General features: G+C 40.6%; 1 protein-coding gene across 23 annotated transcripts in view; it reads right to left on the minus strand.

Annotated features, from left to right (window-relative positions):
• The window catches only part of STPG2 (sperm tail PG-rich repeat containing 2), a 703,121-nt gene that overhangs the window by 671,302 nt on the left and 6,468 nt on the right, over positions 1–25,351 (minus strand). For 22 of the 23 annotated variants that reach the window (XR_008445059.1, XR_008445058.1, XR_008445057.1 and 19 more), the window contains exons 3-5: positions 23,406–23,564; positions 21,398–21,562; positions 148–263 (exon numbers count right to left, since the gene is read on the minus strand). Coding sequence is in view for 13 of the 23 variants with exons in the window: in XM_054029557.1 (XP_053885532.1) it covers positions 148–263; positions 21,398–21,562; positions 23,406–23,564 (440 nt within the window). In the remaining 10 variants the exon portion in view is untranslated. The remainder of the gene's footprint in view (positions 1–147; positions 264–21,397; positions 21,563–23,405; positions 23,565–25,351) is intronic. The other variant, XM_054029556.1, reaches the window with a different exon arrangement.

Raw genomic sequence — 25,351 nt, forward strand, 5'->3', positions numbered from 1 at the left:
TTTTAATAATTACTGGCTTGGGATGGATAAACAATTCTTTTGTATAATACAAGTCAAATTAAATAATTATGTCATTGAAATTAATTTGAAGACTACCTCTTTTTGGAATTAATAGACAAAGTAAAAAATGGCATATTTTTTACTTACTGAGTTATGTCATACTCCCCAGGTCCAGGCCCTGCTTGAACCTTAAATTCACTACGTTTTCCTGTTAGATTACCAAAATGTACTCCTTTATACTTCATGGCAGAATACGTACCATTCTGAAAAATAAAGATAAAGACATTTTACAGTTTGGGGGCCAAATTTTCTACCCCTGATCTCTAACACATATAAAACTTAAAAACATAGACAGATCTGTTTCCCCAAGTGTGATTCAAATGTTATTACACTGCAATCTTGGTTTGTGTACATCTGAGCGATCATAAAAATTCCAGAAAAACTTGTTTTTGTCTAAATCTGGCAACTAATCGAAAACAAAACATGTTGTGGAAACAGTTCCATTACAACCAAACTTCTGATGGCCCCAAGGGATGTGCCCTGCCTGCTTGCCGCCCTGGTTCCTCAGAGCTTGGGAGCACCAGTGCCCCTTCAGCTCACCAGGTGGACTACTAAGGACCCAAGGCTTCCCAGCAGCCTACCAGGCTGATTGCCATGGAGCTGGAGACTATGGCAGTGAGGACTGAATTTGACATAATTCCTATCAGTTTCACTTCTTAGTAGCTGGTGTGAAACTGACCAGACTCTCATTCGGGGGGCAGCCGGAAATCCCAGGGAGCACAGTTCATTTCGGAAACACCATGTTTTGGTGGAATATTGTGAATCTCAGTACCATGATCATGTTTGAGATTTTGGCTTGTCATCCCAAATTGGGAGAAAAATATTTCTGAGGAACCAAAATTCAGTTTCCCCACCAGCTCTAGTGTACATAGATAAATCGGCAAGTAGTATTTCTAAATTCACATCTCTCCTAAAATGACCATATTTATTTCTGTATTTACTCTAGTTAGGGCCCTCATTTTCACTTTCACATACAGAATAGCTCCCTAGTCAGACCTTGACACATCAGGTCAATGGTCTGTAGCTTTCTCAAAGACACATCCATAATTGATGTGAAAAAGCAGGTGCCTATTAGCAGTTCCCCTCCAAAATATATGGACTAATAACCCCATGTAACACAAAATATGAAAAGGACAAATATACCAAAACTTAGATGCAGTATTCTGCATCAAGTAATAAGCTTTAGCCCTCCATGCCACTCATCCATTTTCTGTCCAATTATACCACGTCTATGCAGCCACACACTCATCACTCTAGCAGTCAAATGCATATCCTCTCATATAACATTCAATGGACTTCAGATAAGGTAGACCAGAAGAGACAGGTCCCTTAATGAAGGGCATGTCAAACAATTTAAATTTTATCTTCATGTCACATTGTTCTGCCCCACTATCCATTCATGTCATGCTCCTATTTCACATTTGTGCCTAGGTCACTGGTTACATAAATAATTTACGCACAGGTCATGTGTCTTAAATGGCTGGAGAAAATATGTAAAGCTGTGTAAAATTCACCAACTTTGGTTCACAGGGTGTTTGTGCAAACCTTGGTTTCGGTTGTTAACACCTGAGTTTTGCATTCAGGTGTACCCAAATATTGGAAGTAAAGACCAGTCAAGACCCCTGAATTTCACCCAATTTCATGTCAAACATTTAAAAGGACAAACATTAAGGAATAATTGTTAGGAACAGAGGCGGCAATTTATAAAAGGGTTTGAGAAAGTCTGGTATGAAATTCAATAGGAGTTGGACACCTGACCCTAAAGTACCTTTGAAAATCCCAAACAAAAAGTATAAAGCTTTTTACAACAATTCCAGAAACTTAAAACCGGAACCAGAATGAACATAACTTCTTTCTCAGAAACATGATCCTTGGATACATATTACTGGTATACAAGACAGAAAAATTAGGTTACAGTGGAAAAGGTGGTATATTAGGCAGATATGGTAGCAGTGCCTCTAGTCAAGGATGACATAAGCCCATTTTCAGCTGCTTAAAATAGTGCTAAACAATCATTCAGGCTGAAATTTCCCATGCCTAGACTTTGAGTTTTTTAAAACTTTTGGCAAAAACAGTTCAGCAATTTTTAAGAACGAAGTTTGAAAACAATAGGTAGCGTTCCCAATATTGAAAAAAAATCTTTGTTTCTTTGAAGAACTGTAATTCTTCCAAGGTTTGGAACAGGGACTTGAGCATCAAGAGGAAGTCAGTCCTGGAGTCAGAGAGGTGCCTTTTACTCTCCCCAAGAAAATCCACCCAGAACTTCTTGACTTATAAACCTCTGAAAATCATCATCTTCACTTATGAGTAAGTGTTCTTTAGAGGTTTGCAGCTAGAATTTTCAGGCATTCTATCCTGCACTAAGCATGCCCCAGCCCCACAGAATACCTACATGCTTATGCCCCGCGTATGCTCCCATGCCCCACTTTGGTTTCTTTGTAGTAGGCACAGAGCTGGAACTTCAGATGGGACACATGCACAACAGCATCCCTTTCCCTCTGGTGTAGGGGAAGGAGTCTTTTCTACACTTCAGCCAAGCACCTTCCAGTGACTGGTGTTCATAATTATGTAAACTTACTATTGAGCAAGACTTAAAAGGTAGGTAAATGTTCTCTTCATTTTACAGAAAGGGGACGTAACAGCTTGTACAAGAACACGTCTAGCATCCCTGGGACTAGAACCCTGACTCCAATATGGCTCCAAATCCCATCCGTTTAAGTGACACTGCATTTGAGAATGACTATTACAAATCTGTATGCTTGGCTATCTGAAACTACTAGATCACACTCCCTTCCAGAACCAGGAATCTAACCAAGGAATCTTGATTCCCAATGTTCTTCTGATGTCTAGAAAATAGTTGCGTAAGTCACAGGCAAAATGTGCTAAGCATCCCTCTAATGACTGGTTCACATAAAGGATAACAGCCTATTACTGCCATCAGTTACCCTCATAATATAAGTGGTAGAGATCTGTCCTGTGAATCTTGAGGTCCTGAATTCAAACCTTGCTCATGACCCATGAGTCAGTCATTATTATTCCATGATGCAATGAGTGGGATTTTTTTTTTTCGGTTTGCTTTTCAAAAAAATATAGTAAATGACATTTAAAAACTACATGAAAAAGAACATTAAAGTTGTAAAGTCACATCTTCAAAAAAGTTAGCAGAATTGCAACCTTCTGAGTGTATGCATTATGGTACAGTCTTTAGTTACAGGACCACATACTTTTCCACATGACCTCTGCCTTATTCAGTTCAAAGGGTGGAGAGTGAACGAGGCAGAGGGTTGCAAGAAGTATTGTGTTTCAGGCACTGGACTATGACCTAGAACAGCTGGGTTCTATTACTCAATCTGTCATAGACATCCCATGAGATGCTGGGCAAGACTCATAATGCATATGCTTACAAAACATCAGAGAATACTGTTACTCTCATCTACCTGGAAACATGCGCACTCCTACTACTACTTGCCCAGAAAATAAAGCAAATAAACAAATTTGCTAAATAAACAAAACAAGTACCAGAATACTTGATGGTGGAATGCATATTTAAAGGTTTCATCTTCCCTATATAGCAATTCACCTAACAAATATAGTGCAGCATATATTTTCACACGTTAATCCAGACCCATCAGTATAATCCATAAATGGTTTCCACATGTTTTCAAATAGATCTCCCTTCCTTGCATATGAAAAAAATCATTATCCCAAGAGATGAGTAAGGCTAACCATCCATTCAGCCTCTGTTGTGTGAGCCCTGTCTTTCCAATATCTTAAAAATTATTTTCTTTGCCACCATTAATGGACTCTGCGTCCAGGATGCTGTCCTTGGTGAAATGTTAGTCCAAGCACATATACGAAGTTTGATTCTGAACAAGGACTTTTGCTAAGGATGATAGTCTTCCCTGTCACCTTTTCCCAATATGCATATGACTTCACAGATCTGAAAACATAGGAATACAATGTCTGACACAGTTCGGACCCCTTTGTCAAAAATGTATAATTCCTGGACCCATTCTACCCATTGTCAGGGGTGCCCGCTATAGATTAAAATTCAAATTTTACATAAAATTTTGTCAACTGTTACAAAACTAAGAAACCAAAATATTTTCCTTTCTTGTACACCTCTACCTCACGTTCACCTCCTATGACTGGTATAAGATACCACTATTATAGATATAGAAAAATTATATAAAAGGTTCTTGGTGAGCACTACATCTAATTTTCATAGTTAACAGGGCTTTAGCACCATCAGGAGGCTTCTGTCAGGCCCCATTTACTATTGTTCTAATATACTGCCACAACTGTAAATAATGCCATTGTTCAGATCTGGCTAGGGCAGACTTCATTTAATTGGAAAAGATTAGGGCCAGATCATCCTGTGGGGATCTGTGCATGGAGCAGAACCTTCCCACAGCAGGAAAAGTCCAGTCCATTTGAACCACTCTGGCTAGGAGTCAGAGGACCCCCAATGTTTGATAGCCCTAAACTCCAACATATTGTCCGCGCTCTGTGGAGACATTGGGTGAGAATGGCCTCACATCAGTTAGTCTTAATTTTTTTGACCACTGAATGGGTGAAGTATAAATGTCCTTCAAATGGAATCCTGTCCAGAAGAACAGCTGCTGTGAAAATAGCAAGGTTGTGGGGTATGAACAAGGGACATTTTTAAGAATACTCAGAGCTATAGCAAGGATATCAAGGCCCATTAAGAAGGAAAATTGACACAGGTAGACTGTCATGTTACTAGGACATCATTTCATTCATATGCTTTTGCTTTTCTCTCAAGGGAAGCAATACCTGGCAAGCAAATAACTTCATACAGTGCAAGAGTATCTGGCCTATATTTAAATTCTATTCAGAAGTATATATTAAGGACACATATGTATTGAACTTTTTATATCCCAGTGGTTCCCAAACTTTAACAACCTGTGAACCCCTTTTACTAAAATGTCAAGTGTTGTGAACCCCCTCCTAAAAATGAATATTTCCAGGGATTTTCTCCTTTACTTGAGTATAAATTTATAAAAGCTTGGAAATATAAAATTTGTTTTATGACATGATTATTATCCATTATTTATTACACCTCTACCTCGATATAACGCTGTCCTCGGGAGCCAGAAAATCTTACCGCACTATAGGTGAAACCGCATTATATTGAACAAGCTTTGATCCACCGGAGTGCACAGCCCCGCCCCTCCGGAGCACTGCTTTACCACGTTATATCCGAAGTTGTGTTATATCGGGTCGCATTATATTGAGGTAGCGGTATATTTATCATTGCAGTATTTTTATTACATTATGAAAACGGCAACACTTCCAAGATCTCACTTTCGTAGCTTGTATCACTTTGAATAAGCCTGTTATAAGACAAGGCTCCTATGTTTCATCAAGGAGTATCAGATGTGAAACAGCATGAAGGTATTTAAGAAGCCAACTCAAAGAGTTCCTCCTACACAAGCATTCAGGTCTTGAGCAGTCCAGGCAAACAATGCACATTACAACAAAGCCTAAACTTGTTCTTCATAATAATTTTAAAAACAATACTAGCTGCCTATTTAATTTTAAAAATAGCAAAAAATATCCACCTCCCTTTCCATTTCTTATAAGGAGTCTTGAAGTTTAAATCTCCTCAGTGTGATAGAGATGCTTGCTTTGATCTGCTTAGCTCTTGGAAGTCCAGGGGCTCCGGGCTGCTGACCCCGTGCTGCCCAGGGTCCCAAGGGACAGCTCTGTCTGCCATTAGGGATTCCCCTCCCCCCCCCCCCCCCCCCCACGAGAACCCCCTGTAACATTTCATGAACCCCAGTTTGGGAACCACTGTTATATCCTGAATGTCCCTGAAGTATATACAAAGTCCTTTAGTTATCCTATAAATAAAATGGATGGTGTGTTTAATGATAGTGGTATTGGAAATCATATAATTTTTTTTTTAATTAAAAGACATCTGCAGGGATTCTCCTACTTCATACAAAGCTTGCTTTAAAAATTCTGGCTTATTCCATTGTAGTCAATGGGAGTTTTGCCATTGATTTAAATAAGACAGGATTTCACCCTATATTTAAAAATTATCTTCCATGAAAAATTGAAAAGGACACTAAATTAAAAATTTAGTATGCATTTTTTAAAATCAAACATATTGCATGATTAATGGGAAAATGATTTGTCTTGTTCCCTTACTAATTTATTTTTAGCACATATTATAATATATATTATACCACTAATAGTGGTAGGAAAGAAAACTAATCAGATATGTACTAATAAAAAAATGTCTTAAGCAGCCTGTGCTCAGTCTCTTGATAACTATGTTATCCCAACTTCAAAATATTGCTATAAATGCCTTTAGTAATGCTTTATACAGTAAAATGTTTAAGACATATGATTTGATCAATGAGCAATTTTAGAATTGCTTTATTTAGTTTACGAAAGTTCAAAATAATATTCATATTTGTGCTTTACACACACATGCTTAAGTTAAGTGCCATCTTGAATTGGGCCTTAGTTTGCTAATTACTGGAAATCGAGTATGTAAGGAATAGATGTATTTTCACGTATTATATATCATTTATTCAGTATTCAGAAGTGTGTTAGGCACTTTATAGAACAGATACAATGGTACAGTCCCTATTCCTTATACTATAATTTTGGATGTGACCCTGTGAAAGTAAAGGGACAGCATGAGGAAGGGAAAGGGTTACTGTAATCCAATTTTTTCAGTTATGGTTCCATAGAAGTTAATTTTTACAGTAAATTACTCATTTTTTAAGTCAATATAGAAAAAGTCAATTTTTAAAGATATGGATGAAGAAAATGGTGGCTCAATGAAAAACAATTAAAAATAATGTATATTCAGCATACAGAGCCAAAATCAAATCAAGTAAGGAAACCCAAAAATAAAGTAATTCAAATGCATCAATTAGGAAAATTACATTTTAATTAATTTATGTTTTTACCTTTAAAAAAATATGTAGCATTACCAGCTGCTTGTCTTCTGAGCTCACTATGCAAGGCCAGGCCTTTTTTCACTTGAAGACAGACACTATCTAATATACATTTCAGGAAATAGAAACTAAGTAATGATAAAATCCCTAAAGGCAAACCTGCATGAGTTGGCAGTTTAATTATGTATGCATTGTGTATTTGGATTAAAAAGACATGCAACATCACCTTCCGAAAGGGGGAGTGTGGAAAAACCATGTATTGAGAAATACAGAAGTAGTTTTAACGACAGACACTCTAAAGTTCATTATCACAGTGATTTGTCCTATATGTTATTTTAATGACCTAAAACTTTCTACTCAGCCACTACAGCTTACTTCATAATTATGCAGACCTTTAGTTTTACTTTTATGGCATGATTATCTGACAAAGTGTACAAAATTATAAACCAATATAAATGTAAATGAATTACTGAATCTCTTGTATTTAAGGTTATTGAACAGACTTCATAAAGAATTAACTTTTCATTTATTACTAAGCTCAATTTTACTGTCACCAATGGCTTTGACAAAAATTAAATCATTTACACCTTTTTTTTAATTGTTGAAATTTTTTTCCTGATGGACTGTCATACAGTATGCTTTTTTCATTCCACACTGAAATCGAATACTTAAATGTTTAGAAATATGCAAGAATCTTGGAGCCCACAAACATTTGACATCACGAAAGAGCATTTTTAGTGATTCAAGCAGTTCCACAATGAAAGCAATTTTAAAGGTAATCCAATAACTGCCTATTCCTTTTCAAACTCAAAACACTTTTAAAAAATCATTGTCTTACATGCACAGATTAAAACTCTGCATTAAAAATAATATAAATTGACTACTACTTAACTCACCAGCCTGTGCATTACTCAGGTAAAATATCCCATCTGTAATGGAATTAAAAAGCCTTTTAGAAATACTGTCATAGACTGAAGAATAAATTGATGCACTCTTAATAACTCTAAATCACCAAGCTCTTTATGCCAAGAAGTGTTGACAATACCAACTTCAAGGTCATTGTCAACTTGGTAAGTCATTAGCAAATAAAATATGGCTTAATTGAAGCAAACTCAGCAAGGAGCTGCATTATTTTAAGTGAACACTGCAGTATAACTTGAAGAAGAATTACTAATCGCCACTCCCGTTGACAATGAAATAGATGAAGAAGGTGCTTTGTAACTTTTTTCTATGACTTTCCCGTAATTAAATATGGAAATAGATTCCATGAAGAATTAAAAGTCCCAGAGTGCATTAATTTCAGGCACTAATGGACTGCCTTCCAGTGTTGAAGCATGCAGGTAGTTCCCAGCATGATTCCAACATTAGCTAATATGTCAGTGTCAGACTCCAGCCATATTCTTAGCTTGAATACCCAACTTTGAAAAGCAGATTTGGGATGATTCCACATGCTGTTTTAAATGGAAACAAAATGTGTGTTTCATATTCTGAAATATTACCTAAAACTTTATGTATGTGTAGTCATAAAATGGCTTGGATTAAAACTGTGACCTAATTGCCTGAAGATGTGGACAAACTAACTGCATACACATACACACACACATTGGGCTTATGGAGCCTTTATAACCAGCTCACTACACTACTTCATGAAATATGTAATTTGTGAAATAAACTATAATTTCGTGTAAATGTATTTTCAATTATATTTAAAGAAATCTAAAAAAAAAATCATGCATCCGATTTAGCTATTTTTCTTCCCTTTTCCTAACTTGAGCTACTAATGCCACCATCTTCATAATGGGAATAAGCCTTTTGTAGATCCTGTTTCTTTAGCATAGAGTACAGCTCTCAGGTCAGACCTCTCCATTCCGCTGCTCTATTCATCTAGTCTGTCCTCATCACATTGTACTAGCACATTTCCCTCCAACCTGTATTTTATGGGCAAACAGCCTGATTTCCAAAGAGTTCCCTAAGTGCCAGCCTGAGACTCCCACCAGTACATCTCTACAGCAACTACCAACATGTCAACCCTTCACATGACTCCCTGGAAGAAACACAGAAAACAAACCTGTACTTTTTTAAAACTAACTCTTAAAGCACTGACACACCAGGTTAAACAACTTAAGTATTTGTATTATAAAAATAGCAAATGGTTACTTTCATTAAAGTCTCTGCAGAGCTCCATCAGTATCAAAGGGTCTGGCCCAGTATCACAAGGAGGAGTGACAGATTTTTATTAGTACTGCATATAAGCCACCCCAATCCATCAAAGTACCTAAATATGTTTATCTTAAAGCACGTGAGTAGTAGTCATCAGGGCTACTCACATGCTTATAGTTATACACTTGCTTAAGTGCTTTGCTGGACTGAGGCCTTAGATCAGGTTGAAACGCAGAGTGCTTTGGGAATTCAATTGCTTATCCTAGGGTAACCAGATGTCCTAATTTTATAGGGACAGTCCCGATTTTTGGGTCTTTTTCTTATATAGGCTCTTATTACCCCCCACCCCCATCCCAATTTTTCACATTTGCTATCTGGTCACCCTAGCTTATCCAAAATAGTACCCATGGGGAAAGACTAGGCCAACCCAGGGGAGTGACATGAGAACAGTAGCAGATGAAGGAAAGAAGGATCAGAAGGGAAGGTCTAGACTAAAGTAGTGCACACATTAATATAATGAAAAAGCTATACAGCTCTCCCACACCATCTCTCTATAAGCAAAGAAACTCAGTAATCTAGGAAAAATAGACTACCACAGGCACTCCATATACATACTGAAAGAAAAGAATACCTGAAAAATATTTTAAATATATTGTCAACTTTGTTTAGGCTTTTTATCATTCTATTTCTTTTCTAATATTGTTTTATATGGTTTTGTTAACTAAGCCTCTTATTGGATGAAGGGAAACAATAAGTAAAAAATATAATTTAAACAGATACAACTTTTGTAAATATATAGGTGTTCTTAAAAAATCCAATTTTCAGAAAAGTTATTATAAAAAAAAAGAATTAATTTATTACTACAGTAAAACTCTCCAGTTCTGAAATGCTGGTGTATGCCTGCCATGTATATTCACTGATGAAAACATAGACTGGGATTGTTATTACTTATGTAGTCCCACAAGCAATATTTTCAAAATCAAGATATTAACAAATCCTACAGAAACTACTTATCGTGGTTAGAAAGATTATCTGTAATATATAACAAACTGTTTCTATATTGAAACAAAAGTTACAAATCACAGCCTCATAGTACCTCTATGTAAGAGAGCCCTCAAGACAAATGAGCAGTTGCCCAGTTCGACCCTTTGAGCCCAGTCAGACACAGAAGAATGAAAATACTTAAACATAATTACTTCTGACCTGAACAAGGCTGTAAGCCAAGTCAGTGGGAGTTTTATCATTGCCTTCAGCACAGCCAGGCTTTCACCCCTGGTCTTTGCCTATTCCCAAAAACAGTATTCAGATCTTAAAATCAGGCTAAAATAATCGAGGAAATCAGAGGACTAATAAATAAATAAATAAATAAAAACCCACACCCACAAGCAAAAAGAAAAAGAAAAAAAAAATGCAGAGCTGCCTCACTGTTAACTTATAACCTATTCCTAAAGAAAGCAAGTTAGAGACAGGAATAATTGTCAAGATTATCTACACTCAGGTTCTTATTTAGAAAAGCACTTAAGCACCTTGTGTAGAGAGATGTTGATAATCCCCACCAATAAGAGAACGGATATTCTTCTGTATTCCCTTGCAAGGTAAGTTGTTGGTTTTTTTCCCTTCTTCAACCAATGAAGGATACAGACCTAGTTTGTAGACTGCAATCTAAAGACAACATTTGTTGTCTACCTCTCATCACAGAACAGTTACCTTGGAAGCAGTCAACTCTCTATGAATACAATCAGACTTGTCCATAAAATAGATAGAAAAGTCTCACAGTGCAAAACACCCCAAATATATATACAGTATAGAGATCCAGTAGTCGGGACTTTGACGAAACTATGTTGGCAGTGAAGAAAACTTTCTTCAACTCCATCATAACCACAGTATTATTTTAAAAATTCTTTACAGCACCACTTGGCATTTATAAAGCAACTTGTACAGAATTCTCTATTGAAAATTTCAGAAACCCTATTGTGTCCATTAATCTCAGTATGGATCAAAATGTTAAAAAAATATTCAGATTTATCAGTTACTAAATGATTGACAGTTTTTTAAAAATCAAAACCATTTTAAGTTTTTGGAAACCAGAATACTTTAATTTATTCTTTTACATTTAGAATGTAAAATGTCTAAATAAATATGATTTTTTTTAAAAGTTATACAGAAATGTGAATTTTGAATAAAACCTTGTATAGCAAGCAGGGACGGCTCTATGCTTTTTGCCACCTGCAGCACAGCAGTCAGGTGGCCTTCGGCAGCACGCCTGCGGGTGATCTGCCGGTCCTGCGCCTTCAGCGTACCCGCCGCCAAATTGCCGCCGAAGCTGCGGGACTGGTGGACCTCCTGCAGGCATGCCGCCGAAGGCCGCCTGACTGCCGCCCTCATGGCGACCGGCACTCCGCCCCCCGCAGCTTGGTGCCCCAGGCACGCGCTTGCTACGCTCAAGAGCGGCACCAGGGTTTTTGGCGCCCTAGGCAGGAGTCCTTCTGCTCTCCCAGTCGTCGTTGGCAATTCTGCGGCGGTGGGGTCCTTCCACGCTCCCAGTCTTCGGGGCAGTTCTGTGGCAGGTCCCGGAGCGAGTGAAGGACCCGCCACAGAATTGCTGCCGAAGACCCGGAGCGCGAAAGGACCCCCCCGCCGCCGAATTGCCGCCGAGGGCGGCAAAATGCGCCGCCCCAAATGCTGGCGCCCTAGGCGACCGTCTAGGTTGCTTAAATGGAAGCGCCGGCCCTGGCTGTGCTGGTGCCTGGAGCCGCCCCTGATAGCAAGCTTTTGCCAGTGTATTCCCCCACCCCCTTTTAAACAACCAACATACAGTAAGGTAGAATGCTCCAGTGAAACATCTGAGGTCTGAGAGCCAGAAATTCTTAAGTCTGATCCAAGCTCAAACACTAATTTTACTGTGTAGCTTTGAATGTCATTTAACCTATCTGTAAACTGAAATAAAATTTACCTTTCTCACACAGGTATTTTGTGAAGTTATTTATCTTTGTATAGGGCTTTGAAAATGTGAAGTATTACATGAAGACTCTGCTGTAGTAGCAGCATAATACACCCATAGAAAATGGGATTTCAAATGGAAAAGCTAACAACTTCAACTCCTGTTCAATGTTAGCATAGAACACTTGGAAATCATTAGGAATGGACTCAACTTAATGACTCTGCTGCCCCCTAATGCACTTGCTGGAAAAATAATTTCAGGGAATAAACACTAACTACAAAGAAGTGCTGAATTATTCCCATATTTATTTTTGTTAATTACAAACTAAAAATTACTGTCTCCCATTACTATGAATAAGGTGAAGTTTTGAGTTAAAAAGGGTGATATGTAAAGGACTCAAAACCACAATGCAACTGTAACAAAGAACAGTGATTATATGCCATTCAGCTAAAATACAGAACTTTGTATTTGCATCTTGCTCAAGACAAATGCCACTGACTGAGACACTCACAGGGCACCTTCATCACTGCCCAGTGAACTGCACTGCCTGGCTAGTTTAGGTAGTTTCACAGTCACAAACACACACCAGGCTGCTCATCTTTCATCAAGATATGTATTTATTCCTCTCTTAGATAATAATATTGTGCAATGCAGGCTTACAACAACAGTAGACTTCCATGCAGCCCTCACAACTCCGCACAAGCTCACCCTCTGAGCCTCCTTCTGAGCTACCCCTTGCTTCCTATTTCCTCCCCTTAGATTCTCCCCAATTACCTTGTTAGCCCAGTGATTGTCACCCAAGTGCTCACAGTCCCTCAACAGAAAGTGTATAATTGCCCTCAGCTGGGCCGGCAACCTTCTCCAATCTGTAGCAATGTCAGTGATTAGGATGCTGCTGATAGCACCCTATCACAGACAACAAACAGAAATGGGCAAAAATTTACACAAGACAAAAGAAAGAGGAAAAGCTTCAAGAGACCTCTTACAAAACACAGAATCTAAACTTTTGCATCACATGCATTTTGCAGATGAGCTATATTAAGTAACTAGTGACTTATATACATTTGTACTGTTTTTGTTTTGTTTTTGCAGAAAAATTTGTCAGTGTAACATATTGCCTTGGTTGTTTTTAGGAGGGTTACCATACGTCCGGTTTTTCCCGGACATTTCCGGATTTTCGGCAATCAAACCCCCGTCCGGGGGGAATTGCCAAAAAGCCGAACATGTCCGGGAAAATGCCGGCCGGGCACTTCCCCTCCCGTGGCGGCTCTGCTCCTCCCCTGACTCTTCGGCTCTGTTTAAGAGCCGGGCTGCCCGAGCGCTACCGGCCTCGAGCAGCCCCCATGTCTCCGGACCCGGCGCCGCCGGAGCCCGGGAGGGGAAGTGCCCGTCCGGGGGCGCAGGGTCCAGAGGCATAGGGGCTGCCCGAAGCCCAAGCGCTACTGGCTTCACGGTTTGCCGGACAGCCTCCAGACCCTGCGCCCCGGGCTGGGCGCTTCCCCTCCCGGGCTCCAGCTGCGCTGGGGAAGTGCCAGGCGGGGGCGCAGGGTCTGGGAGCTGCCCAGCAAACCGTGAAGCCGGTAGCGCTCAGGCAGCCCTTTTCGCGTGGCTGGGAGTGGGAGGGAGGAGGGGGCGGAGTTAGGGCGGGGTTGGGGTGGGGAAGGCGCGGAGGTGGGGCGGGGCTGGGGGTGGGAAATGGGCAGGGCCAGGGCCCCATGGAGGGTCCTCTTTTTTTATTTGTTAAATATGGTAACCCTATTTTTAGTTCAGTTTAATTTTCATAAGCTACAAACATGTGATTCCTTAACTCAGAAATCCAGACATTTGGTCAAATCCATTCCAGCTGATCACCAAAAACAAAGTCATCCCACCAGAAATCCATAAAGAGAAAATCCTTGTTAACTTACAAATCTTTTAAAGCAGAAATCACTATATAAGCCTGATGTGAGAGAACCAACAAATGACACACCACCCATAGAAAATAAAAAAGAAAGCTAGCATCACATTGCTAAATAACAGCAGATCCTTTCTCTCCCTGAAGGACCAGAATGGTCATTAGTCCCCTGAAGGATCAGGGAAATATCAGTATCTAAGGTGTGACTGCCTTTTGGTTTTGATCAAGAAGTTTCCTTCTTGGGGGTGCAGGACATCCAGTTCAGCAATAATAGGTGAATACTGACTCTGTTCTGACTTTGGAGGAAGGAGCTATCTCCAGGCATTTTTATTCCAGATCTAAGCTTCAAACCTTCCCTCCACATCCATGGCTCCATGCTTTTTTGCCCTTTTAATACCCAAAAAAATACCTGACCCAATGGACTTTTCCAAAAACTGGGCCTTCTAATTGGCCTAGTTATGGTCTAATAAAAGTATAAAGGAAGTTAATCAACAGTCTAGCCTTTTAAGATGGGAGAGCAGCTGTTGCTACCACCAGCATAACGGTAACTTTCTTTTCCTTTCTCTCACTTACCCAGTGGTCAACATTTCAGTGGTCTACTTTCCCATGTTGGCTTTATATTAGTCTAAAGCTTTGTCTTCACTGCCCAAAAAGTTGTGTTTTTACTGTGCAATAACTAACATAGATTAGCTATCCCACTGCAAAATCCTAGTGAAGACATGGCACTGCTGTTTTTAATCGCAAGGTGAGCTAGGCAAGGTCAATCCTATACTCCCCATCCACGGTCCACTTCTCTTATTAACCTTGTGGTAGAAACTACAGTGCCATGTCTTCACTAGTATTTTACAGCAGGACAGCTAATGCATGTTAGTTATTCCATAGTAAAGAGAATACTTTGTTGGCAGCAAAGACATAGCATCTGCTTTAGGGGCTTTCAGCTATAGAGGGGACCTATCTGTCTGAAAACCCTTGAAGACAGTAACTAATGTTTTGGGTACTCAGTCATTTGGGATCAAACTAAAACAACCAAAGATTGGACTACAAGTCTTCATAGAACATTTAAAAAATAAAGACTTGGTCCCAATGCCCTTTGGAATAAACATTCTTTGCAAGTCAACTGTGATTTTGATGTTTAATTCTCATAAATGTTAATGGAAGTCAGACAATTAAATTCCCAAGAAATCTTTGAAAATTTTAACCCATACTATTTCAACATCCTGATTTATGTTGACATTCTACTGGAGGGCGGGCGGGGGAGAAGTAGAGTCTCTGATGGGCATTATGATTAAAACAAGTAAGGTGGTGCCCAAAAGTCGAACCGAGATGCCATTTCTGTACTAATAAGTTGTACAGACTTCTTTGCTGGATCCTTTTTTATTTTGGACTCATGTCTTTTTTTTCATTAAAGTTTCCAGATTTTACTAAAGAACACACTAGGGGAGTTGTGTGTTTGTTAGTTTTTTACAATGATTGTTTACTCTTTAAAAAATAAACGATGGTGCCAAAGCAAATTAAGACCCTGAAAACACAAAACAGCCATAAAGGCTCTTGTGTTTCACGGAGTAGGACTGCTCTTCCCTCTCTTCGTTGCATCTTCGCAAGTAGGAGGGCTTTAAACTAGGTTGACCAGGGCTAGGAGACCAAAGCCCTGAGGTAAGTGGGGAAGTGGGATGCCAGGAGGAAGCACGAGCAGGAGAGCGCAAGATGGGAGGACTCCTGCCTCATACTGAGAAAGCAGGACGATCAGCGAGTTATCTTAAGGGCCTATACCCAAATGCAAGAAGCCTAGGAAACAAACAGGGAGAACTGGAAGTCCTGGCATAGTCAAGGAATTATGATGTGATAACTCACATCACTGGAGTACTGTCATGGATGGATATAAACTGTTCAGGAAGGACAGGCAGGGCAGAAAAGGTGGGGGAGTTGCACTGTATGTAAGAGCAGTATGACTGCTCAGAGCTCCGGTGTGAAACTACCAAAAAACCTGAGAGTCTCTGGATTAAATTTAGAAGTGTGAGCAACAAGGGTGATGTCGTGGTGGGAGTCTGCTATAGACCACCAGACCAGAAGGATGAGGTAAACAAAGCTTTCTTCTAACTAACAGAAGTTACTAGATCTCAGACCCTGGTTCTCATGGGAGACTTTAATCACCCTGATATCTGCTGTGAGAGCAATACAGCAGTGCACAGACAATCCAGGAAGTTTTTGAAAAGTGTAGGGGACAATTTCCTGGTGCAAGTGCTGGAGGAACCAACTAGGGGCAGAGCTCTTCTTGACCTGCTGCTCACAAACATGGAAGAATTAGTAGGGGAAGGAAAAGGGGACGGGAACCTGGGAGGCAGTGACCATGAGATGGTCAAGTTCAGGATCCTAATACAAGGAAGAAAGGAGAGCAGCAGAATACGGACCCTGGACTTCAGAAAAGCAGACTTTGACTCCTTCGGGGAACTGATGGGCAGGATCCCCTGGGAGAATAACATGAGGGGGAAAGGAGTCCAGGAGAGCTGGCTGTATTTTAAAGAATCCTTATTGAGGTTGCAGGAACAAACCATCCCGATGTGTAGAAAGAATAGTAAATATGGCAGGGGACCAGCTTGGCTTAACAGTGAAATCCTTGCTGATCTTAAACACAAAAAAGAAGCTTACAAGAAGTGGAAGATTGGACTAGGGAGGAGTATAAAAATATTGCTCAGGCATGCAGGAGTGAAATCAGGAAGGCCAAATCACACTTGGAGTTGCAGCTAGCAAGAGATGTTAAGAGTAACAATAAGGGTTTCTTCAGGTATGTTAGCAACAAAAAGAAAGTCAAGGAAAGTATGGGCCCCTTACTGAATGAGGGAGGCAACCTAGTGACAGAGGATGTGGAAAAAGCTAATGTACTCAAAGCTTTTTTTGCCTCTGTCTTCACGAACAAGGTCAGCTCCCAGACTGCTGCACTGGGCAGCACAGCATGGGGAGGAGGTGACCAGCCCTCTGTGGAGAAATAAGTGGTTCGGGACTATTTAGAAAAGCTGGACGAGCACAAGTCCATGCGACTGGATGCGCTGCATCCGAGGGTGCTAAAGGAGATGGCAGATTTGATTGCAGAGCCATTGGCCATTATCTTTGAAAACTCATAGGGATCAGGGGAGGTCCCAGATGACTTGAAAAAGGCTAATGTAGTGCCCACCTTTAAAAAAGGAAAGATGGAGGATCCGGGGAAATACAGGCCAGTCAGCCTCACCTCAGTGCCTGGAAAAATCATGGAGCAGGTTCTCAAAGAATCAATTCTGAAGCACTTAGTGGAGAGGAAAGTGATCAGAAACAGTCAGCATGGATTCACCAAGGGCAAGTCATGCCTGACTAACCTAATTGCCTTCTATGACGAGATAACTGGCTCTGTGGGGAAAGCAGTGGACGTGTTATTCCTTGACTTTAACAAAGCTTTTAAAAAAAGTAAAAAATCAGTCTCAGTCTATCACGGGGACTGGAGTAGAACTGGAGTCCTGACAGAGGATTCCAGGGGAACATCACAGTAATCTTGCCGGCAAGTTAAAGAAGTATGGGCTGGATGAATGGACTATAAGGTGGATAGAAAGCTAGCTAGATCATCGGGCTCAATGGGTAGTGATCAATGGCTCCATGTCTAGTTGGCAGCTGGTATCAACCAAGGGTCGGTCCTGGGGCCGGTTTTAGTCAATATCTTCATTAATGATCTGGAGGATGGCGTGGACTGAACCCTCAGCAAGTTTGCAGATGACACTAAACTGGGAGGAGTGGTAGATACGCTGGAGGGTAGAGATAGGATACAGAGGGACATAGATAAATTAGAGGATTGGGCCAAAAGAAATCTGATGAGGTTCAACAAGGAAAAGTGCAGAGTCCTGCACTTAGGACGGAAGAATCCCATGCACTGCTACAGACTAGGGACCGAGTGGCTAGGCAGCAGTTCTGCAGAAAAGGACCTAGGGGTTACAGTGGATGAGAAGCTAGATATGAGTCAACAGTGTGCCCTTGTTGCCAAGAAGGCTAACAGCATTTTGGGCTGTATAAGTAGGGGCATTGCCAGCAGATTGAGGGACATGATCATTCCCCTCTATTCGACATTGGTGAGGCCTCATCTGGAATAGTGTGTCCAGTTTTGGGCCCCACACTACAAGAAGGGTGTGGAAAAATTGGATAGAGTCCAGCGGAGGGCAACAAAAATGATTAGGGGGCTGGAGCACATGACTTATGAGGAGAGGCTGAGGGAAGTGGGATTGTTTAGTCTGCAGAAGAGAAGAATGAGGGAGGATTTGATAGCTGCTTTCAACTACCTGAAAGGGGGCTCCAAAGGGGATGGATCTAGACTGTTCTCAGTGGTACCAGATGACAGAACAAGGAGTAATGGTCTCAAGTTGTAGTGGGGGAGGTTTAGGTTGGATATTAGGAAAAACTTTTTCACTAAGTGTGTGGTGAAGCACTGGGATGGGTTACCTACGGAGGTGGTGGAATCTCCTTCCTTACAGGTTTTTAAGGTCAGGCTTGACAAAGCCCTGGCTGTGATGATTTAGTTGGGGATTGGTCCTGTTTTGAGCAGGGTGTTGGACTAGATGACCTCCTGAGGTCCCTTCCAACCCTGATATTCTATGATTCTATGAAGACAGCCATGACTGTGTTTCTCTACAGCCATTTCCCCATCTCCAGCACAAAAGTAATTGTAATCAACCAGGGTTGAATTACAAGTGAACAAGACTTCTCTCAGATGTCTCTCCAGACAGAGAGTTACTCATTATTAAATCACTTTACAAAAGAATTAACCTCAAATTAGAGGCATGTGCACTGCTATCTCTAAACATCAGGATAAACTTTTCACTTTGAGATACAATCATACAGGGGTCTAAGCAGTCTGCCCCAGATAAAGCATCCAAATTAAGCACATTCATAACTTTAAGTACGTAAGAAGTTTCATTAAAGTCAATGGGACTACTCATATACTTCTAGTAACACATTCACTTAAGTGCTTTGCTGGATTTGGGCCAAATGCTCAGCACATTGCAAGATCAAGCCCTTGCAGAGAAACTACAAAACATAAGTCAAAATCATATTGCTTTAAAATAAGATGATGAAAATGTTACCCAAGTATTCCAGGTTCTCAATGGGACTGTGCTCTAATGGTTATAGACCCTTCTGCATCATCTTCCCAGCCTGCCCCATCCTGCCTCCATACTTTAGAACAGGGGTAGCCAACCTGTGGCTCCGGAGCCACATATGGCTCTTCAGAAGTTAATATGCGGCTCCTTCTATAAGCACCGACTCTGGGGCTGGAGCTACAGGAGCCAACTTTCAAATGTGCCGGGGAGGTGCTCACTGCTCAACCCCTGGCTCTGCCACAGGCCCAGCCCCCACTCCACCCCTTCCCCTGAGCCTGCCGTACCTTCGCTCCTACCCCCTTCCCCCCCAGATCCTCCTGCATGCCACAAAACAGCTAACCGGGAGGCGCGGGGAGGGGGGGAGGCGCTGATTAGTGGGGCTGCCGGTGGGTGGGAGGCACTGGGAGCCGGGGGGGGGAGATAATGGGGGGCTGCTGACATTTTACTGTGGCTCTTTGGCAATGCACATTGGTAAATTCTGGATCCTCCCCAGGCTCAGGTTGGCCACCCCTGCTTTAAAATGTCCTACTCCAGCCTGTGCCCTTATGTCCCTATCTCCCTCTTCTCCTGTTCCTGACTTCCCCACCCCAGCTTGCTCTGTCTCTCTCCCACTCTCCCCTCATCTATCTACATTCAAGTGTGGCCACCTCCTCCTTTTCCTCCACACTGCCCTGGCAGTAGCAGGAGATGCATTGAGACTACAAAACTGCTCTCAGTTGCCCCAGCAGCCCACGTCATTCTTTGTGATAACTGGCAAATAATGAGATTATTAATTACTCTATGCACCATGCAAAGCAACGTGACAAAAATACGGAAGACTACAAAACAAACTATGGATAAGAGTTTGACTATTGATTACTTGCTATTAGTTTTATTTCATCTACCACTCGTTCAGGGAAGAGACTGGAGTGAAGGAGAAGAATGGTAGTATTCTACTCTAGCTCTGGCTGCAATCCCAGAGGAGATGAATATTTTTGCTAAAATTATCAACATCAAAATAGTTTGTCAAAACATCTAACTTGCTTCAGCATAAACAGCCTGTTTAGATATATAAGTAGTGCCCTACCAAAGTAGTGCCCTACCAAACCATGAAAAACGCATCACAGACCGTGAAATCTGATCTCCCCCCCGTGAAATCTGGTCTTCTGTGTGCTTTTACCCTATACTATACAGATTTCATGGGGGGAGACCAGTGTTTCTCAAATTGGGGGTCCTGACCCAAAAGGGCATGGAGGGCGGGGAGGGAGGGGTTACAAGGTTATTTTGGGAGGGTTGTAGTATTGCCACCCTTACTTCTGTGCTCTTGGCTGGGCAGTTGAAGGCAGCGCCCCACCAGCAGCAGCACGAAAGTAAGGGTGGCAATACCATACCATGCCATCCTTACTTCTGTACCATGCTTACTTCTGTGCTGGTGGTGGCTCTGCCTTCAGAGTTGGGCTCTCAGCCAGTAGCCACCACTCTCCAGCTGTCCAGCTCTGAAGGCAGCACCACCACCACCACCAGCAGTGGTGAAGTAAGGGTAGCAGTACCACAACCCTGCCTACATTTAACTTGCAACCCCACCCACCAACTCCTTTTTGGGTCAGGACCCCTACAATTACAACACCATGAAATTTCAGATTGAAATAGCTGAAATCATTAAATTTATAATTTTTAAAACCCCATGGCCATGAAATTGACCAAAATGGACCATGAAATTGGTAGGGCCTTTTATCTGAGGCAGTTTGTATCCCTTAAAGCTATTTTCAGTCTGTCTGTAGACTCCTTAAGACAACTGCCTCAACTTGGTATTCAGAAGGATATCTTTGCCACAAAAAGAGCTAGAAACTGAATTTATTTAAAAAAGAAATCTTGAATTCTGCAGAAACTGGTGGGACCAGAAGAGGACGGTTTGTCCCGCCCACAAGCACATTCCTTCTTAATTCAGCCCTTGTACTCTTAACAGCATTGTTTGCTAAACTAGTGGCCACTTTCATGTTCCCTTTCCAGCCAGGTGAAACTAGAAGAGGTAGTAGCAACAACCTTTAAAATCTATACTGTTTTCTGTTCTTTGTGCCAAATTCAGCAATAGTCAAGTAGGTCCCACTCGACTTCTTTCAATGGAGTCGCACTCATATAAATCAAAAATGAAATTGGCTCTGTAGCCAGCCCAAAATATATAATGGTACCAATACCATTAACTTTCACTCTTAAGAGAAAACATGTCATGACAACATTTTATAGTTAAAGATAAACCTTAAACTATTTTGTAATCCTGTAGCCAGTCTTATGAAATTGTTCTAAAATTACTTACAATTACTGGTTGATAGTATGCTGGGCCCAATGTCACATCTCTTTGAGGTGGGTATTGTTTAATAAGAGTGCCATCCTCAGCTTCTTCATACCCAAATGCTTGGCCTGGAGAAGGGATAGAGGGACCATCCACTTTTCGGTAGACTTTTATACTGCCAGCAGTCCTCTGTAAAAACAATTAGATTGTGCTTTAAATTAGATCACAAACACATTCCATCCATGTTGCATAAACTGAGGGTGAATGCACCCAAAGAAAAAGATACAGCCCTACACTTTATTAAAAAGGTGGTCTAGAATATTAACTTTTCATTTTTATGTTTTGAAGCACATGTACTTTTAATAGATGTCAGTGTACTAGTGAATCATTAAGTAACCACTGAACCTTATAATGTCACATGTGTAGAAGGATAACAACAATACAGCACTTTGCGTTCATATAGTCTTATTGGCAGAGTGAAAATTTTACTTTATTTTTCTGTGTAGACTTCCCCAATTTGATATTATCCCTTTTCAGCTAACTTCAAATTTCTGATCTGTTTATTTGTGTAGGTATAAATTCTACTAATAGTTTTGTAAAATAAAATGTACACTAATCTTTATGATTACATTAGTACCTTCCTATATAATTGACTGTAATCTCATTTCTTTCAGTGATCTATTGCTGCCAAATGAGCAATAAACTTTTGTCATTTATCACCTAAAGGTAATTCAACTGCCATGCTGATAAATTACAAATAAAAGTCACATGAGGAAAGCTGGGACATAAAGAATGATACAATAAAGCAATGATGCAAAACACATCTAAGGAATTCTACTCTATTTGAAGTTAACTACAGACGCTCTTAAAAAAAACTTTCTGGTAACCATAAATTTAACCTATATAAATTAAAATGTTGCTATCCCCTATTTCAGTTAATATCAGACCTCCAAATCTGTGCTGAACATGGATTTTTGAGTCTGCACGCTACTCAAGCACAAACCAATGAAATTCTACTGCTCTGCCAGGGAAAGGGCCAGTACAGGTAATCACATGCACTGCAGCCAATGGGGAAGCACCAAGTAACCTTCTGATTGCTCCCTAAGGGTATGTCTAACAGCAGTCGGGAGGTGTAACTCCAGCACAGGTAGGCATACCTGAGCTAGCTTTGAAGACTTACCTCCCCACTCCCAGGTGAGCATCAGAACCACCAAGCTATAGATTTTTCTGGGTTGTGTTGCTCTTGATCTCTCCTGTTGAAGCTTTCTACTTCATATAGACACTTAAGTATTCCTCAGAGAAGGGTCTTGAACTTGGTTCTCTCCCCTGCCAGGTGAGCGCCCTACCCACCAGGCTACATACTATTTTCCTCAACCTCACCTGTTGACACCATTCCACTTTGCATAAATATGCAGGGCCACTGGGGGGAGGAGGGGTAAGTGGGGCAATTTGCCCCAGGCCCCACAGGGGCCCCACAAGAATATAGTATTCTATAGTATTGCAACTTTTTCTTATGGAAGGGGCCCCCAAAATTGCTTTGCCCCAGGCCCCCTGAATCCTCTGGGCAGCCCTGTAAATATGTAAATATCTCTTGGACCAAAGAGAAAGAAGTGAGAATTACTCTATAGTGTGGTGATTGAGGCACTCCTCTGGGAGGTAGGAGAAGTTGATGCACATCCCTCCTCTGAATCAGGCGGAAAGAAGATCGTACTTTTAGTGTATACTGGAAGATTAGTCTTTTAAAAGATTTATTCTTATTTGAAATGGTTTCATAGTAGTTCTATAGGTTATTGTTTGCTTTCATTTATTTTCCCCACATTAATTCAACTTCCTCCCATCACCCGATCTGTCTTGTGATAATTGTGAGCACCACTGTAGGTATGCAATTGTAACACTTCAGGCTGGTTTTGAAAAGATTAAGTTTAGTAATATGTTTACTAGTGTTTTTATACATTTTATGTTAACATTTGTGATCAATATCAAATTTTAAGAAAAGGAATTAATATGGCATCATCCTTTTTTATTAACATACCAGTTGACTATGTTCTTTAGGCTCTTTCTGCTTCCTGTTATTAACCTCTAACCCCACAGCAGGAGGTTGGTTATAGCTTCCAGGTCCTGGAGTGTCTGTACTGATCTCTTTGAAACGTTTTTCTTTGTTCTGCGGACTCTTACCACCTTTTATATTATTCTAAAAATATGAAAAAATGAATATTCTATGAAATTGTAAAGTAAAATTAATTATGAACTTGACAAGAACTTCACAAAATAAAAAAACAGTTGATAGCCAGTCCTTTAAACCGAAGAGCTGACAATGTCTGCACTAATTTATATTAAAATACTCTAGATGCAGATAAATTTTCTTTTCTCAGTATTGTTTTACTTGACTTAAAATAGGAAATGCAACTAGTTAAATAAAGAGGCTGAAAATGTTTGTTTCACTCTGCATTCTCTAATGAAATGCTATTTTAAAATTTCTTACAGCAATACTCCTCAGTGAATTACAAGTATCCTGTCATTTCTATTGCAGTAAGGTATTAGTTGCTGTTTCTTCTTTTTCTAGTAAAGGAAAAACACTATATCAATTTTATAATCATCTATTTGTTCATATGGCAGTAGCACCTAAGAGAGCCCCAAACATGGACCAGGAGCCCAACATGGTAGGTACTGTACAAACAGAACAAAAAGATGGTCTCTGCCCCAGAGAACTTACAATCTAAAGATGTGCCACAAAAAGTTAGAGCACTGGCTCCTTCTATATAAATATCAATAGATTTAAACAAATTTGAGTTGAATTGTACATACAAAAGCTTCTGCATTTTTAATATACTGGGTCCAGAATCAATAGGTTGTGTTCTTTTTATCAGTGATTAAGTAGCAGCAACACCAGTGGTAAATAAGTTCCATTATAAGAATCCAGGCGATGACAGCTTTATAACCACCAACTATGTGACCTTTGGTTTCTAATGAGTGGCTGTCACTGTCCCTGGGTGGGGGCTGGGGCCTTTGATAGGCCTTCAAGAAAGTGAAGGGGTGTGAGGAGGAAGTCCAAAGGGGAGGGAGGAGCTACTGATGCCCAACACCTTGAGACAGTACTTGCAGAATTACAACTCATGCAGCTATTGTAGGGGTTAGGACTGGCTCATAATATGAATATGTTTTGCCTTTTTCTTCAGAACACAGTAGAAGAAACAGAAATGAGGTATTCCTGATGTCTCGATTTAAAGGGAACTAAGACATATTGTGGGAATAGAGCTAAAAAGAGCACCAAATACGTTATTTCAGCATTCGTGCTGCTACTGTATCTGAAAATCATTGACAATAACAGCACAACTTACCCATAGCCAATTAGTAAACCAGAAGTTACAGAAATGCATTTTTATAATTACTCTACAAATGCAAATTTTACAGAAACATAAAGTGTCAGAAATTGCTTGGTTTACTTCATTTCACTTGTGTTGTTTTACATCATATCACATTCCATCATGTATGCTGCATTATGTCAGATTTCATAGAATGCAGTATTAGTGTGACATTAACTAAACAAAGTAACATAATATATTATGACGTATCCGGGAAGAAAGGAATAAAATGTCTTTCTAAAACGGGTTTACTTGTGCACTGTTTATAGTATTTCCCCCCACCGCTAACCTGCCATAAAAGAAAATGACTGTCTACAACTTCCACATTGGATGACTGATAATCAACTCTAAGGGCTTGTCTATACTTACCGGGGGTTCGACGCGCAGCGATAGATACATCGGCGGTCTAGACCCGCTAAATTGACCGCCAATCGCTCTCCAATCAACTCCTGTACTCCACCTGAACGAGAAGCGCAAGGGGAGTCGATGGGAGGGCGTCTCCAGTCAACATGGCATAGTGTGGACCCCGTGGGTAAGTAGATCTAAGTACATCGACTTCAGTTATTCACGTAGCTGAAGTTGTGTAACTTAGATCCATCTCCCCCCGTAGTGTAGA

Source organism: Malaclemys terrapin, chromosome 5 (genome assembly GCF_027887155.1).
Source record: "Malaclemys terrapin pileata isolate rMalTer1 chromosome 5, rMalTer1.hap1, whole genome shotgun sequence".
NCBI classification, from domain to species: Eukaryota; Metazoa; Chordata; order Testudines; family Emydidae; genus Malaclemys; species Malaclemys terrapin.